This window comes from Gymnoscopelus microlampas (assembly GCF_963454915.1).
Source record: "Gymnoscopelus microlampas genome assembly, chromosome: 12".
Taxonomy (NCBI): Eukaryota; Metazoa; Chordata; class Actinopteri; order Myctophiformes; family Myctophidae; genus Gymnoscopelus; species Gymnoscopelus microlampas.
The window spans coordinates 5,478,786-5,497,703 of NC_139949.1; the positions used below are offsets into that span (position 1 = coordinate 5,478,786).

Genomic DNA, 18,918 nt, shown 5'->3' on the forward strand with positions numbered 1-18,918 from the left:
CGTCATTTTAAGAAAGTCGTCTATACTAAGGGGGGAATTAGCGGGAGGAAACACTGGTACACCAAAAAGTTAGTTCCACCCCAATGTAACAGCAGGTACGTAGGAACCAAAAAACGTAAGCGTGCGTCGGTAAAATCTTATAATACTAATAATACTAATACTAATACTAATAATAATGATAATAATAATAAAATGCATCATCTGACAATCATTTGATAGTTTTTGTTTAATTTTTGATATTTTGAACCTTAGTTTTACTTTATCATTTTTTGCGTTTACACATACCATTCCTTTCCATTACCTTGGTTAGAACTTGATAAACCCCCCCCCCCCCCCCCCCCCCCTGTCAGGCATTGGTCTTCCTCTGTCTTCACCCAGAGCTTTTGTTTTGTCAGAGCTGAAGTATTACCCCTCTCATGGATGAACCTGCCCTAAGCATGATGGTTCATGCATAAGAACCCCCCCCCCCCCATTTGCCTGACACAGATGACCTGTTTCACAATTATGTGCTTCTCACATACCGATTTGGCGTCACAGCCGGTGTGATCTCATTGCAAGATGGTTGATAGTGTATACAATTATTTAAGATACATTATTTTATTTTCTCTTTTTTAGGGAATTGTTACTTCTCAAGGATGTCTCACACCACCCTCCTCTACAGCAGAAGGAGTAAAGCACGGTGAGATGGAAGACAATCCAGATGAGAAGAAAGGGTTAGATGTAGAAGAAGACAGAAGACTGAAGCATGCTTCAGACATGCCTCAGGACAAATCTGAGTCCTTCCAACATTCCCCAGAAGAAATGATGTCATGTGACACCTGTGATTCGTCAACCACAGACCATCCTGTTACAGAGTCACGGTCCTCTCTACATCCCTCTCTGGAACTCCAAGATGAAACTGATCTAAGTTCATGCTTCAGTGATTTGAGGATAGAAGAATCCATCTCTCTGCCTCGTTCTCACAGCTTACCCTCACTGAGCAAAATGCCATGTTTAGAGAACAAGGAAAGTTTCAGAGCAAAGCGGTCCCACAGTGTAAATGATGTTACACTACTGGACAAAACACAGAAAGTTGCGCCTGATATCATTGTTGTGGAAAACAAGGAAAGCTACAGGTTCCACTGCACCCAAGCAGGACTGTTCCAATGCAGCGTGACCGACCTGGTGTTTAAGATGGAGACAGAGGGAGATGTGACTTACAGGACAGTCCCTTGGCACCGAAGGCTTCTATCCCAGCTTGACAAGAGGCCTGCAGGACCACTGTTTGACATCAAAGGTTTTCAAGGGTCTGTGTGTCAGTTACACTTTCCACATTGTGAGATCCTCTCCATGGGTGGAGGCAAATCCTTGTCTGTTCTCCATGTGAAGGATGATGATGGCATTGAGCTGATCAAACCACATATGATCACAGAAACTCATGTTATCATAAATGTAACAGGATTGTCTTTATTTGGTATCATCATGGATACGTTCTGGCCAAGTCGTGTCCAGCCCAGTCCTGTCCAGGCATTGGTGTCACTGTTTTATGCACCACCGATTGATGGTAATGATGATGATGATGATGATGACCCCATATCAACCCTGAAAGTATTGCTGCTGCCTGGGAACGTTGTGCTGGATGAAGTGCAGAAGACACGGAGGAAGTTAGTTGGAGAAGAGATTTACATTGGAAACCCTCCCTGTAAACTAATCCCAAAACAAGAATACACCCTCTCCTCTCCCCCTCAAGATGATTTCATCATAATTCAACCTGATATGGCACCATTTGAAGTTGATGAATCATCCTATCACAATTACATCGAAACATTTGATGTCATTTTAAGGGGCAAGTTTAAGCTTGTTACATTACTTCTAAGACACGGTAACACTTCTGACTGTGCATGGAAACGCTGTGTAAACCTTTCAGCTCCTGCTTCAAGAAAACAACCCGTTCAACGCACACTGACTCTTCCAGCAGAAGCCAGACTGTTGTCTGTGCGGAGCAGATTCATCAAAAGCGTTTCAGATCCTGTCCTCAACAATGTCCTGGACAGACTTTTAGAGAAGAACGTCATTATCAAAGAAGAGTATGATAAGGCTCACGTGGAACAAGTGAAACATGAAAAGGCACGTTTTGTCATCGACACAGTGTGGAGCAAAGGAACTGCTGCAAGTTTAAAACTGATATCCATTCTACGTAAAACCGACCCATTCCTCTCTGAGGATCTTGGGTTGATGTGAAACTGTACCAATGTACTTGAGTTGACACACTGAAGTTGGATCATTACATTTAACTGTTATCTTTTTTATGACATGCTCATCCAGAGCAACTTAAAAGTAAACGAGCAATGACAGGTGCAATGCCTTGCTCATGGACACTTCAACAGGGTACCTGGCTATGACATGGACACACATTGACTGTTTCAGAGATTAAACACATGATGTTTTGACTTCAACCCCAGGACACAAAGATTTGACAAATGCCTTTTATGTTTTAATTCATGAAGTGGAATCATGTGTCTGACTTGTTTATTCAGAAACCTGATGAAGGTCATGGACAATGATAAGTGGAGTTTGTAAACACATACTAATCACCTGCAGTATGTTTATAGGTAGGGAGCCAACTGTCAAGGGTTTTCCTGCATTACCTGCTGTTAAAATAGCTACAGCAAAATGTAAATACATGAGTCTATGGGCCTTAACAAGAGATACGACCCACACACAGTGGGGCTTTGAGCGTTGTATGTTTGGGCAACGGATGCAGATGTGCTCTCATGAGATGCAAAAAGCCATTTTACTTCCTGCTCCCCCTGACACAGGGAGGTTCACAGAACCTTGTTTAGACCTGGTCTCTTCACTCCAGTTTGCCCTAAACCCAGACCATATATATTCAACACAGTCTACTGGAAGTGTATTTCCAGACATCCTGTCAGGATGTCTGGAAATACATACATATACATACATGTATAATAGACCTTTTGAGTATGAACAGTGGACAAATAGCCCTTATTAATTACCTGTAGAATAGCCAATTGAATTACACTGTTAAAATGAAATTTCCTTTCCTATTCATTGGCTATCTCGTCCTCTTTGCCTGGGCACTCTAACGATTGTTATTCTTCCAAACGTAATGCTGGACGGCGTCGTAACTGTTCCAGACATAGTTCCTCTTCAACAGACCGGGATTCATCCTGCAAGAGACGACACCCCAGGCCCAGGCGACGGGCCCACCGGTCGACCCGGAGGCACCAACCACGATCCCGACGGTCACCCAGATACCTCTAGAAGACCACTTCCTCGAAACACCTTCCGAACTACACAGATCCTGCATGGGGCGGCCGAATCCAACACATCGTTAAGCAAGATCGTCCTGACAGGTGCAAGGCCCAAACTGTTCTGAATAACGAATGAATAGCAACCTCCTAAGCCACTGCTGCTCTACCTCCTGAGCCACTGTTACCCTACCTCCTGATCCACTGTTACTCTACCTCCTGATCCACTGTTGCTCTACCTCCTGAGCCACTGTTACTCTACCTCCTGATCCACTGTTACTCTACCTCCTGATCCACTGTTGCTCTACCTCCTGATCCACTGTTGCTCTACCTCCTGAGCCACTGTTGCTCTACCTCCTGATCCACTGTTACTCTACCTCCTGATCCACTGTTACTCTACCTCCTGAGCCACTGCTGCTCTACCTCCTGAGCCACTGCTGCTCTACCTCCTGAGCCACTGCTGCTCTACCTCCTGAGCCACTGCTGCTCTACCTCCTGAGCCACTGTTGCTCTACAAATCCTGAGCCACTGCTGCTCTACAAATCCTGAGCCACTGCTGCTCTACAAATCCTGAGCCACTGCTGCTGCTATACCTGCTGAGCCACTGTTGCTCTACCTCCTGAAATGCTCATGTCTTGTCTTATAATGCGATTTATATTGTATGCTGTTATGTTGCTTAGAATGGCTTTATTTTGAAAGACAAATGTACCCTTATATTGAAAGGCCCTCTTGACAAGAAGAGGTCACTGTGACATTAGGCCCTCTTGATTAGAAGAGGTCGTTAAGTTAAGGCAGGTGTGTGAGTTAAGCTAATTGCACTGGATACAGAACAGCTGTGTGAGCCTGCAAACAGCATTTTATGTCAGTAGCAGCAGAGAGTGCATGCTCTTCATTTCTGTGTCCTTTTCTGATGCTTGTCAACTTAACCTTCTACATACCTTCACCAGGAGACAATGCTGTAAGCTATAATTAATTTGGAAGCTATAATTTCATGCTGTTGTGACAATTTCATGTATGCATAATTAAGTTAAATAAGTTAATGTTAAAAACGGCAATTCATGGTTATTGTGTATTAAAAATGACTGTATTTACAAGCCACTGTAAAGAAAACAGGACAACATCTCATGTTACATTGTACATTATGTTTGATTTCAGTTTTTACTCCATGACCTGTAAAAGATGAAGAATCTTCAGTAAAAGAACAAGCCTTACGTCACGATTCTGTCATTATTTCTATGGGAAGTGGAGTTTAGCTCGCTGTTGAGCTGAAGTTCAGAATACACTTTGGCAGGAACAGCATAGCTCAGAATGCCCTTTCATCCATCTTAATGTCCTTCATGATGTACAAGAACCATGGAGACCAAAGAGAAGCCCAGACCATAGAGGCCAAAGGAAAGCCCACAGCTAGACACGTGAATCTTAAGACTTAAGAGCCTCATGGGGCGGCGGCAGGGACCAACCCAATGTAAAGCGACCTTGAGAACATGGAAAGCGTTATCAAGAATATATAATCAAACCTCCTTAAAAGAAACCTCATCCAAATGTCCTCCTCATGGGGCGGTGGGACGCATCACTACCTCAAGTAATGTATGATGAGTCAAACATGCTGAGCAGACAAAGATGGAGGCACAGTCAAATACTCGCGGCGTATGCCAGAAAGTGTTCTTGAATGTTTACGTATTTCCACCGGAAATCCATGGGGCAGCTGTAAAGAACATTCAGGGCATACTTGCCAGCATTAGCTATAGATGGATACCACCGCAAGGTGGACCATGGCAGGATGCTCTCTCTAGGTCGTCCTCAGACGAGCCCTCCATCGTTGCTTCCAGTCATCCCGATTCTCCATACATATGGCCACCTCATTGGTGCTATGGGCTCCTGCATCCTTCTTGAGCGTGTCCACGTATGTTAGTGTGGGGCGTCCTCTTGACCGGTGCCCATGTGTTGGTTCCCACAGCACCAGTTTGCTGGCTGGCAGCTCTCGGTGCCTTTGGCAGTGTCCTGCTAGTCTCATTCTCCTTACAGCAATCTTCTCGCTCACCCTTGGTATTCCCTCATACAGGATTCTGTTCGTAACATGCCCAGAAACCTATATAAGGGGATGAACGACTTATTCAGTCCAGACCCCAACCTTCCCATATATGGAGATACCCATAGACCGGAGACAATGAACATGGAGATAACTAACCTAAGCTTTGACATCAGAAAACCCCTCCTGGAACCCCATATACTGTATGGAGCTAACCGAAACGTTCAGGACTCTACATCATAGTCACATGTTTGGGCATGACTGACGTAGCCCGCTCCATATATTATATGACTGACTTCACCGTAATGACACCAGGGTATAAAAGGCAACAGAACTCCCTGGTTAATTGAGTTCCATCAGCGACCCAAGCAATATTAATTCCCTCCAGAGAAATAAGCATCAATACAACTCCTCAGTGGTTCGTTTCACAGCCTAAAGCATTATAGACCGGGAGCCAGGCCCAGCCCTCATAATGTTTTCTGCTAAATTTTTTTCACTATGATTTCCTGTTAGCATATACCTTGGGCCATCACAAGTTCATACTGACCACCCCCAACTCGGGGCCGTTTGGTCTCAGGGGCCCCAAAACCCCCTTTTTTGGGGCAAAATTATGTTAATGGCAATATTAATTTACTAAAATTACATAAATTGTCTTACACATATGAAATTCGGCATGGAGTATCCTGACACATAGGGGTAAGTAGCAAAATAGGATTATGGTGCTTGCTACCATTGTACTTTTAAATATGACCACAACATCCCCAGAAAAACAGAAGAAAATACTGTCCGCTTGACAAATTATAACAAAGATGATTATTTCCCAGCACTTTATGGTGAATATCACTGCCACACTTGTATATAGAAAACTTCCCATGTCCCTAAGCTTCAATTTGAGCCCAAGATTACCTTTGTATCTTGAACATTACTCTTTCTGTAGCCAACATTCTGCATTATACCTCAAATCGGAGAAAATTGAGTATTCAGTCATAGTAGAGGCCCTTGGAGTGGTCCACGTGCGACTGCTTATTTTCTTTTCTAGTTTGGATTTTTTGGCATCCTTAGGACCTCCTAATATAGGGATCTCGATGATCCCAAGGAAAAAAGTGGTCCAAAGTGTGTTTTTTTCAATGTTATATTACCCCTATGAGACCTGCGGGATTGCTGGCTGGAACGCCAGCGTGTCTTTCGGAGACTATGGCGCGCTAGACGTAGCCCAAAGATAGAGATACCATTTGATTCTACACAACCTCAGGTTTCCAATGGGACCAACCTTGTCATGCTACCTTGTCGGGAAGGGGGCTAAATACCTAATGATTCAAAGTTACACAACATTTTGGCGAGGGAAAAACGGCCATCAACATTTTCCAAATGGTCCCTTGAGCTGTCACCTCAATATATGTGAATGGAAATGGGTTACATGGATACCTACAGCCTCCCCTGTACAGACATGCCAAATGTATGCCAATCTCATGCAGTTTTGGGCAGGAACCATGCAGTTTTTTGAATGCAGTACAAATATGTAATTTCCGCCTATTGTAAAAAGGAGACCACTTTACTGTGTCTACTGTATAGCTGTATGAGACCACTGTACTTTATCTATTGCTATATGAGACCACTGTACTTTATCTATTACTGTATGAGACCACTGTACTTTATCTATTGCTGTATGAGACCACTGTACTGTATCTATAGCTGTATGATACCACTGTACTGTATCTATAGACCGCTGTACTGCATATATAGGCCATTGTACTGCATCTATAGTTGTATGAGACCACTGTACTGTATCTAGACCACTGTACTGCATATATAGACCATTGTACTGCATCTATAGACCACTGTACTGCATCTAGAGACCACTGTACTGTATCTAGACCACTGTACTGCATCTATAGACCATTGGTCCAGTGGTCTACAAAGCCTGGGGGGGACCCAGGCTCTGGAACAGCTTGCCCCCAGTGGGGGGCGGTCACCGTCAAGACTTGGTAGATGCAGTACAGTGGTCTACAGATGCACTAGAGTGGTCTACAGATATACTAGAGTGGTCTACAGATGCACTAGAGTGGTCTAGAGATCACGACAGTGGTCTACAGATGCACTAGAGTGGTCTACAGATGCACTAGAGTGGTCTACAGATGCACTAGAGTGGTCTACAGATACACTAGAGTGGTCTACAGGTGCACTAGAGTGGTCTACAGGTGCACTAGAGTGGTCTACAGATGCACTAGAGTGGTCTACAGGTGCACTAGCGTGTTCTACAGATGCACTAGAGTGGTCTACAGATATACTAGAGTGGTCTACAGATGCACTAGAGTGATCTACAGATGCACTAGAGTGGTCTACAGATGCACTAGAGTGGTCTACAGATGCACTAGAGTGGTCTACAGATGCAGTCCAGTGGTCTACAGATGCACTAGAGTGGTCTACAGGTGCACTAGAGCGTTCTACAGATGCACTAGAGTGGTCTACAGATGCACTAGAGTGGTCTACAGATACACTAGAGTGGTCTACAGATACACTAGAGTGGTCTACAGGTGCACTAGAGTGGTCTACAGGTGCACTAGAGTGGTCTACAGGTGCACTAGAGTGGTCTACAGATGCACTAGAGTGGTCTACAGGTGCACTAGAGTGGTCTACAGATGCACTAGCGTGTTCTACAGATGCACTAGAGTGGTCTACAGATATACTAGAGTGGTCTACAGATGCACTAGAGTGATCTAGAGATCACGACAGTGGTCTACAGATGCACTAGAGTGGTCTACAGATGCACTAGAGTGGTCTACAGATGCAGTCCAGTGGTCTACAGATGCACTAGAGTGGTCTACAGATGCACTAGAGTGGTCTACAGGTGCACTAGAGCGTTCTACAGATGCACTAGAGTGGTCTACAGATGCACTAGAGTGGTCTACAGATGCACTAGAGTGCTCTAAAGATCATGACAGTGGTCTACAGATGCACTAGAGTGGTCTACAGATGCACTACAGTGGTCTATAGATACAGTAGTTAGTCTATAGATGCAGTGCAGTGGTCTCATACAGCTATAGATCCAGTGCAGTGGTCTCTAGATGTAGTACAGTGGTCTTAAGATGTAGTACACACAGAAAAATAACGGTTCGATCTGGAACCAAAAATGGTTCTTCAGAGTGATTCCATAGAAGAACCATTTTTGGTTCCAGAAAGAACCTTTTACACTAAGGTTCTTTAAAGAACCATTTATTCGAATGGTTCAATAAGGAACCATTAAAGGTGCATTAAAGAACCATCAAAAAATGGTTCTTTGAGGAACCGTTTCTGGTTCCTCAAAGAACCATGTAAAAAAATGGTTCTCTGAAGAACCTTTTCTAAAGTGGTTCTTTGAGGATCCAATTGGTTCAATAAAGAACCGTTTTATAATGGTTCTTCAGAAAAAAAAGGTTCTTTGGATAATAAATGTTTCATTACACATTAAAATATATTAGATTTACTGGAAAAGATGGACACAAGATTTTATCATTTGAATTTATTAATAAATAAGCCCACATATCTCCATATTTGAACATTAAACATGAACTTAAGACATTTAGATTTAAATCTTTAGAAACTTTTTAGAAAAATAAATACAAATAAAAACACAATAAATTGATTTTAGTATTTAGTGAGGACATTTGGATGAAAAGTACAGTAGAAATAAATTAAATAAATATAATCACAAATACATACATTTTGTATGCCCACTTCATTGTGCCATCACTTCCAATTGCACTTATTTGTCCTGTATGAGACCCCCTGTTACTGAACAAGCAATGATTACTTTCATATTTAACAAAACAATATCACTTTACCTTCAAACTGTTTTCTTCTCTTTGTGGGAGGGGTAGTAGGGCTGCAAACCATTCGTTTTGGCCACACACAAGCGAATCATTATTGTTCAGAGTTCACAGGATAGGCTACTAAAACACTCTGTAGCTTCTCTCTCTCTCTCTCTCTCTCATATATACCTGAGAGAGAGACCACTCCACCATGCTCTCTCCCTCCTTGAATGTGGACAGGCTCAGATCTGTGTTGTACCGTGTGAGCTCTTTGTGGATGTCTCCATCAGCTGGTAAGAGGTGGCCCAGCATTCCACCTAACTTCTTCAGCTGGATGGCTGCCTGTGAATGGCCTCTCATTAGTGGGTCCAGAGCAGACAGGGCCCTCAGTGTCTGGCTGGCCAAGGGGAGCTTCTTCTGCATATAGCAAGCAGTAGTGATGTACGCTTTTCTCACCTTCTGCATGAATGGCTTCAGCAGCTGAAATGCAGTTAAACAAAACTGGACATTAATACAGGTTTTCCAAAACAATGCAAAAGAAAATGTCAAGTCTCAAATGTAAATGAATAGAAGAGGCTACTTACTGCATGATTGGGCTTGGTGGTCCTGAATGTGTCTGCCTTCCCCACATACATCTCCCTGGCAGGCAGCAGCATGTCATCCACCAGTACCAGCTCCACCAGAGTCCTAGGTGACACTTGGGTGATGTGTTCAGCTTTAACAAAGCAAGCTAGGAAAGCCAAGAACAGCTCCAGCTGTTTGTCATGCAATTTGTGAACCAAGGTTTTGGCTACCCTGCATATGTAGAACAAAAATGGAAAATGGAATGAAATGGAAAAACAACCATTGGATACACAAGTGTAGTCAACAGTTGGAATTAATGTTTAACACCCACCTGGAAAACCATGACGTATTCCTTGAGGAGAGCCAGTACACCCATGTAAAGGCTGAGCTGAAGCAGTGTTGTGGTCTCCTCGTGCCACATCTTTTTACAGACTCTCTTCTTACGGTCTCTGCCTTGCGGCGTCATGCCTGTGAAAAAAATAATCAGTAATGTATTAGTGTCTGACAGTCTCACCAAGCTATGAGTGCATTCAAATTAAATCAGCCATCCCCCATAATCAATAAGGACTCAATACAACTACTACTGATCATCTTCACCTTTTCGATTGAGGTCCTCATGTAGGGTCCTGATTCTGGCTCTTGCCTTCTGGTTGACCTTGTAATGGTCCTTGTTGGCTAAAGTGTAGACTGCTGCTGGTGCTGGCTGGCCAAGGGGAGCTTCTTCTGCATATAGCAAGCAGCAGTGAAGTACGCTTAGTATATGAGTGCATTTTCGTTACTGAACAAGCAATGATTACTTTAATATTTAACAAAACAATATCACTTTACCTTCAAACTGTTTTCTTTTTTGTGGGAGCCCCCCCCCCTCCCACAAATAACACATAATGGTTCTCTCTTCTTGGGTCCCTTTTTCTCATTTAGTAGGGCTGCCTGCAAACCATTTGTTTTGGCCACTGCAGCAACACACACACACACACACGGACGGACGGACGGACACACACACACACACACACACACACACACACACGGACGGACGGACACACACACACACACGGACGGACGGACGGACGGACGGACGGACGGACGGACGGACGGACGGACGGACGGACGGACGGACGGACGGACGGACGGACGGACGGACGGACGGACGGACGGACGGACGGACGGACGGACGGACGGACGGACGGACGGACGGACGGACGGACGGACGGACGGACGGACGGACGGACGGACGGACGGACGGACGGACGGACGGACGGACGGACGGACGGACGGACAGACAGACAGACAGACAGACAGACAGACAGACAGACAGACAGACAGACAGACAGACAGACAGACAGACAGACAGACAGACAGACAGACAGACAGACAGACAGACAGACAGACAGACAGACAGACAGACAGACAGACAGACGAATCATTAATGTTCAGAGTTCACGGGATATTAAAACTCTGTAGCACAGACAGACAGACAGACAGACAGACAGACATCAGATTCTGAATTTAGTTTTGAGCGGCACACAGCCTGGCAAGCAGTACCGTGGCTATATTATAAATTATATTGTATATTCCCACTATATTTTATTGTAATTATTGTCATAATCCCGTTATCAAGACAATTTAAATAACTAAACAATGTGTAGAGTTGGGTCATGACTTGATTGACTTCAAAAACATCAGCCTACGCACTTATTATCAATACAGTAATAGTAGGCTAAAAAGCCTACATAAACAGTATTTATGTGTGTCAACACTCACCTAAAATGTCCGCCGCTTCTTCTTCATCCTTTTATCTTCTCTGAAGCCGGTTTATAATTCTTTTTGATGAATCCAAAGCAACGCAATTTATCTAACTTTCTATTGAAGTGAGCTGCAGGCTCGAGACAACATTCATTCTCCCCGCGCAGTCGCGAGCGAGCATGCTGAGACATTGTTGCCAGATTTTGTGAGAGAAATAAGCAGCCAGGTCTGTGAAAACAATTAAGCCCAAAAGAAGCGACATTTGCAGCCTATATAGATGGCTATTTGAAAATAGCCGATCTACAAGCTCACAGTGCGTCGCATTTGCAATGCATTTTGTGAGCTTGTAGATCTGCTATTTCTACTATCAAAAAGAAGTGAAATCTTTCACTAATATTTACAAGCAACTTTACAGAAAAACAAGCCCGAAGTCGCTTATAATAAGCAGATATGGCAACACTGCTCAGGGCCCATAATGCACTTCTCTGTAAAAAAAAAAGAATAGATGTACAAGCTGAGAAGCTCACAACGCATCGAATTGCGACAAGATGTAGATCTGTTCATTTTGGTAACCATAGCAATAAAAAGTGTTATTTAGAATCAAACTAGCATATTATTTGCCAATTGCGATAAAATAAATATATTATCTATGTCACATCACAAGAAAATGACAAGAAATGTAAAATAAAATAAAATAAAATAAAATAAAATAAAATAAAATAAAATAAAATAAAATAAAATAAAATAAAATATACTGTATAGGCCTACTGTATATTGTATATACTGGGGGGGGGGGGGTATTGTAACAGAAGAAAAAAACTTCACAGTCTGATGGCAGGTATGATGTATGATTATTAGATTTTGTATTTATTTGTTTTTTTATTGATGAAGATTTTCGATTTTTGGGTGGGAAATGTTTTGAAATAATATAGTAATATATTTTTGTAAGAAACAAACAAAGGGATCTTTCCTTGTGATGTGTCCATGACCCACAAATGGGCCCCTACCCACTGTTTGGGAAACTTCTAACCCTGTGGTTCTCAACCCTTTCAGGCCGCGACGTCCCAAAATAATCATATTTGAGCTGGGGACCCCCCACCCTGATAAGCACTTGGAATGTAGGAGTTGATGCATTTACGTTTAGTTTGACTCTATTGTGAAAATAGCAGATCTTCAAGCTCACAACGCCTCGCAAAGAAGGTGTTGTGAGCTTGTAGATCTGCTATTTTCAAAATGTTTTCTTATATTATTATTATTGCTAGACAATTTGGCCAATGTTTGACCATTTTTATATTATAGTTTTTTACTTTTGATGGAGTAATGGTGTTTTGTTTTTTTAGGTATTAAAAAGGTCTTAAAGGTCCTTAAATTGTCACTTCACTGTCATCTGGGGACCACCCCCAAATCATGTGGGGACCCCCCTGGGAGTCCCGATCCACATGTTGAGAACCACTGATCTAACCAAACCTGACCAGCTGCTAAGCTGGTCTTTGCTGGTCTGTCCAGTGTCCAGCCATCTGACCAGCTAAGTCTAGCTGGTAAGCTGGTCTTTGCTGGGCAGTCCACCCATTTGACCAGCAAAGACCAGCTACCAGCTTGGCTTTGCTGGTCAGTCCAGCCAGCCAGCTGGCTGACTAGCAAAGACCAGCAGAATCCAGCTTGGTGACCAGCTAACCAACTACACTGGCAAACCAGCCTGACCAGCCTGACCAGCTTGTCCAGCCTGGTATGCCATCTAAACCAGCTTAAGACCAGCCAAGACCAGCTAAAACCAGCTAAAACCAGCAACCATCATAAGCTGGTTTGTGCTGTTTTTTTTTAAGCAGGGTAGGCCTATCTCCATATATGGGCATGGCACCTTTTGTGCCCATATATGGAGCAGACATCTATTGGCGCCTGATGCGAACATATTGAGGTTAGACACTCCATATTTGGGTGTAGCTGCATGGTTAAGGCTGAATTTGACATCAGAGATAAGGCTTTTTTTTCTTCCTTATTATATAATATGATTAGACTGACAATAGACTCTCGGGTTACCTATCCTAAAACTAGATTACAATCTCCATGTAATGCATTTGATGTATTACCCTTGCTTTTTGTGAATAACTCTGAAATAAGAGCGTCTACTAAAATAATAATTTGTAATTGTTTTATACAGGTTATAATTTACAGTTGCAAAATCCCCTACCAATAAGAACCTTTCAAATCCCATAGAACCATATGTGGAATATGAAGAACCATTTGTAATATGAAATGGTTTGGAAAATAATTCCCCCTTCCTTGAACCTTTTAAATCCTTGAGAACCATATGAGGAATCTGGAGAACCATTTGCTCTATAAAATGGTTCTCTATTAGGTGATGGTTCTTCAAAGAACCATATAGCGTTTTAAAGAACCATTTAAGAATCTAAAGAACCATTTGCTATATAAAATGGTTCTTTAGCAGGTGATGGTTCTTCAAAGAACCATATAGGGTTTTAAAGAACCATGTAAGAACCTTTTTTTTTCTGTGTGATTATGGTCTCTAGATGCAGTACAGTGGTCTTAAGATGCAATACAATGGTTTATAGATTCAGTAGAGTGGGATATAGATGCAGTACAGTCATGGTCTCATACAGCTGTAGATGAAGTACAGTGGTCTCATATAGCAATATATGCAGTACAGTGGTCTAGATACAGTACAGTGGTCTCTAGATTCAGTACAGTGGTCTCATACAGCTATAGATACAGTAAAGTGGTCTCCTTTTTACAATAGGCGGAAATTACATATTTGTATACTGCATGGAAAAAACTGCATGTTTCTTACCCAAAACTGCATGAGATTGGCATACATTTGGCATGTCTGTACAGGGGAGGCTGTAGATATCCATGTAACCCATTTCCATTCACATATATTGAGGTGATGTTTTTCCCTCGCCAAAATGTTGTCTAACTTTGAATCATTAGGTATTTAGCCCCCTTCCCGACAAGGTAGCATGACAAAGTTGGTCCCATTGAAAATCTAATGGTATCTCTATCTTTGGGCTACGTCTAAATTTGAGCGCGCCATAGTCTCCGCAAGACAGTCTCGCCGGCGTTCCAGCCAGCAATCCCGCAGGTCTCATAGGGGTAATAAAACATTGAAAAAAACACACTTTGGACCACTTTTTTTCTTGGGATCATCGAAATCCCTATATTAGATACTATATTAGATACTATATTAGATACCTACTAAGGATGCCAAAAAATTCTAACTAGAAAAGAAAATAAACAGTCGCGCGTGGACCACTCCTAGGGTCTCTACTATGACTGAATATTCAATTTTCTCTGATTTGAGGTATAATGCAGAATGTTGGCTACAGAAAGAGTAATGTTCAAGATACAAAGGTCATCTTGGGCTCAAATTGAAGCTTAGGGACATGGGAAGTTTTCTGTATACAAGTGAGGCAGTGATATTCACCATAAAGTGCTGGGAAATAATCATCTTTGTTGTTATTTGTCAAGCGGACAGTATTTTTTTTGTTTTTATGGGGATGTTGTGGTCATATTTAAAAGTACAATGGTAGCAAGCACTAGAATCCTATTTTGCTACTTACCCCTATGTGTCAGGATACTCCATGCCGAATTTCATATATGTAAGACAATTTATGTAATTTTAGTAAATTAATATTGCCATTAACATAATTTCGCCCCAAAAAAGGGGGTTTTGGGGGCCCTGAGACCAAACGGCCCCGAGTTGGGGGTGGTCAGTATGAACTTGTGATGGCCCAAGGTATATGCTAACAGGAAATCATAGTGAAAAAAATTTAGCAGAAAACATTATGAGGGCTGGGCCTGGCTCCCGGTCTATTACTATAGGTTTACTTCTTGGATAAATCTCATAGCGGATCTGGTTAAACAACCAGCCGATTATCTGTTTTATATAGAGTATACTACAAAGTATTTTAGCATTTAGGAATGGAATTGATACAATCATACAATCCTCATAGAAGAGAATAAAGAGAATTATGTATGAATCAAGTAAACAACATGTATGGGATATATGAGTTAAGTACATGGCAAACTGCCTTTTCCTTACATGTTCCATATAATGTTTATAGTTTTAAATTATATGAGATATATCCTTTTCTTATATGAATACCATAATATGTATGTATTTTTTATGTTTGTATGCATTTAATTTACAAGAAAAGTACATTTCTTGTATATGATTTTTATATAATTGTTATATGTCAGTAAGTTATTACCTAAAAAACATATACTTTTTATTTATGACTATATATAGGTTTTTATATGTGAAGTATATGTTAAATATGCTCTCTTTATGTTTTTTTTATAAGAGTCTTACATGTCAGCAAATAAGCAGGATAAAAAATATACACTTTTTATGTATGAACTTGTACCATTTCCTATAGGTTTCTATAGTAAAAACAACATTAATCACATATACAGTATGTGAAGTGTATGATAAATATACTCTCTTTATGTTTTTTTTAATAAGATTCTTACATGTCAGCAAATAAGCAGTATAAAAACATAACCTTTTTATGTATGAACTTGTACAATTTCCTATAGGTTTCTAGAGTAAAAAAAACATTAATCACATATATGTGAAATGTATGACAACAGATAGATATAGGTAGTATAGATCTGAAATATTGGAAAGGAAACATGGTCATTAGGCAAACCTTTGAATTCAAGTCTTTATTACCCGTCTGTTATCAGCATTTCCTAAACATAGGGCCTAGACCCGTTTTGGGCCATGGACCCATTTGTACGGGCAGTGAACTTTCACACAAAAATAAATGAATGCAAGTGAACAATAACAATAAAGATTTTAACAATTTCCAAAACGTAAAGTGCAATTAGCAAGTACAAACAATATAAAACAACAATATAAAATAAAAGCCATCACAATATGTTCAATCTGAACCTGGAACAATAAAACACCTACAAACAAACAAAAATATGTTTTCCAACATTAACATCATCTTTGAAATTGGTGCTGTATTGACCCAGATTGCTTCAGTTGGTAGCTGCTTCTCCCACATGTCCATACTGCACTACCCTGGTGCCACCAACCAGGGTAGTGCAGTATGGACATGTGGGATATGTGTATTCCACATATTGGTTGAACATTAAATATGATCAACTCAAGGTTGAAAAATCCAACGTGTCTACAGTCTGTGTTGGTGAAGTCTAGCGTGGTGTTTTATGTGTGAGTTGGCTATTTGGCATGTCACCAAAACATTCAAAAGAAGCACTCCGTATTAGGGTACTGGTATCATAAATTAACAAATAAACAAATAAAAGAACAGTTTACTGCAGAGTAAGACCCTGCAAAACGTTTACTTGCTAGCAGATGTTTGGCTTTTGTTCCGCAGCTCTGTGATCTTGGCATTGATTGTTGTTCCGATTTGGGAGGGTAGGGTCCCTGGCCACTTCTCAAGAGTTGCTCCTACAAATGAACAAAAGAACAACAAAATGCAAAACTTAAATACAATACTAACACCAGGAAATCCCCAAAGATGGAACACCCATTGAAAAGCTGAAAACGTACTGTAAATGTCATCCAGTTTGTTTTTGTCCAGAGGAAGACGAGCATCTCCTCCACCACGGTGGCCTCCTCGCAGATTGCTCACCACTAGTACTTCGGTCGGGAAAACTGCTGTGAGAAGATGCCGGACGTACACTGTGGCCGTAGTCGCATTTTGGGCATACGCCCACGCCAATTTATCAATTAATATGCCAGTCCCAGGTAGTCCTGGGTCTCATCCTCGGAGGTGAAGACTGTTGAGCCACATCAATGAACTCCTTCATTCTCTTTAGGAGTTGTGGCACTTCTAGACAGTAGCGCAAACAACAAATTAGTTATCACCCAGCTTTATGACAAAGTAGCCTACTATAACGCAACCAGTCATTTAGAGACAAATATGTTTTAGTTGTCGAATGGTTCATTGAGTGATATGAATCAATGATACCTTGTAAAACCTGCTTCTTCAATGTTGCGTTCTCCTCCTTCAGGTCCTTGATCTCCCGTTTAAGTTCACCTAGATTCTTTTTGGGACTTTTAGTAGCAGCTGAGAGAGGCTGAGATGAACCGTACACATCAAGGAAGAGTTGTGCAGCATCTTTCCTTGGGGGGGCATTTGACTTCTGGGGGCCAAGAGAAAAGGACACAAATTTAAAATAAATGTGCTTTTACGCACACGAGAAGCTCCGACCTGCGCTAGCAGCCAGAACGCAACGGTCCAGTACCCGGTGGAATCCGCTTGTTACACATTTTGCTTACATTGTACATGCACCACTGGGATATGGTCAATATGTTAAAAGGCGCTGAAAACAAATTTACCTCACCTTAACTTCCAATGACTGAGTCAGAATCTGAGTGTCATCATCCGAGCCACTCGAATCCTTCCGAAATTTTAGGGGGAGCACCGACACCCTCTTTGTCGGCTCTGCATCTCCAGGTTCATCTTCATTCAGCAGTGACTTCAATTTACGTGTTGCTTCAGAACGAGAAACTAGAACAAAAAGGACGATCAGATTACCTTTCATACCAAGACTGAAACTTAGAGTTGGTGGTATTTTCTATAATGTGCACTGCCTGCATCAAATACAAAAAAAAATAAAAAATGTTGAGCTCTATTGGCATGGCAAAACAGCTGGGGTACTTAATAAGGAAAAAAGTTTTGGAACAAATGCTGTAGCGCACAAGGGGTTTAAAGGAGGAGTTCACCCAAAAGAATACTTATTTTCTATCAATTGCACACCCCATGAAGCCTTGATTTCATGGATTTATTTTTGTTTTTGTGGCATTCCTAAAACAATAATTTGATGACCATGTGTATTTCCGGTAGGAGACACAAACTAGACGCGTCGCACTTCAGGGCAATTGCAAAGTGTGGTTGCGCCGACGCCGGTCGCGGGCTGCGGCCGCCGGGACTCGAAGAATACGCTGGGATGAATACGGTCGGAGGCTGCGCCAATTACATTGTCACGTCTGTCATGAGATCGCTTGCCACCACGAAATAATGTTTTTGCATCAAGCGGTTACATTTTGCGCATTTGTGGTGCCCCCTATGGGTCAAAGTGGAAATGCTTTTGGGAATTTGTTGAGTAAACCACCCTCGAAAAGTGATTTAAATTTGGGATTAACCGGACGTTTCGTTCGTGATTTCTGGCATTTTTGGTAAAACAGGCCCCTCCCACTAACTTTGGAAGCCATTTACAGACGAACGGTAAGGACTATGAAAATGCCGTTTGGATATGTTTACCGCATGGGCCCAGAGATCATGTGTATCGATTTTTGTGAAATATGGACAAACTATGTGGGAAGAGGAGCTAAAAGTGTGTTTTTTAGAAAATTAAAAATGGCGGAAAATCTATCCAGACGGAAATGGGCGTGGCCTATATGGGGAGTTGCGTCCCATTAAAGTGAATGGGGATATTTAATGCACTAATAAATCATATCAAAAAATCTATCTAGACGCAAATGGGCGTGGCCTGTATGGGGAGATGCGTCGTGACCCAAGGAATCCAGGTGAAAATAAATTTTGATTTT

General features: G+C 41.8%; 2 protein-coding genes across 6 annotated transcripts in view; both read left to right on the forward strand.

The window, feature by feature from the left end:
• Positions 1 to 4,340, forward strand: part of LOC311056920 (uncharacterized protein) — a 57,527-nt gene extending 53,187 nt beyond the window's left edge. For both annotated transcript variants that reach the window (XM_084073769.1, XM_084073770.1), the window contains one exon: positions 616 to 4,340. In XM_084073769.1, coding sequence (XP_083929895.1) covers positions 616 to 2,220 — 1,605 coding nt within the window. In that variant the 3' untranslated portion in view covers positions 2,221 to 4,340. The remainder of the gene's footprint in view (positions 1 to 615) is intronic.
• LOC311056921 (polypeptide N-acetylgalactosaminyltransferase 10-like) overlaps positions 1 to 18,918 on the forward strand; it is a 527,855-nt gene that overhangs the window by 321,053 nt on the left and 187,884 nt on the right. The gene's annotated exons all lie outside the window — the stretch shown is intronic.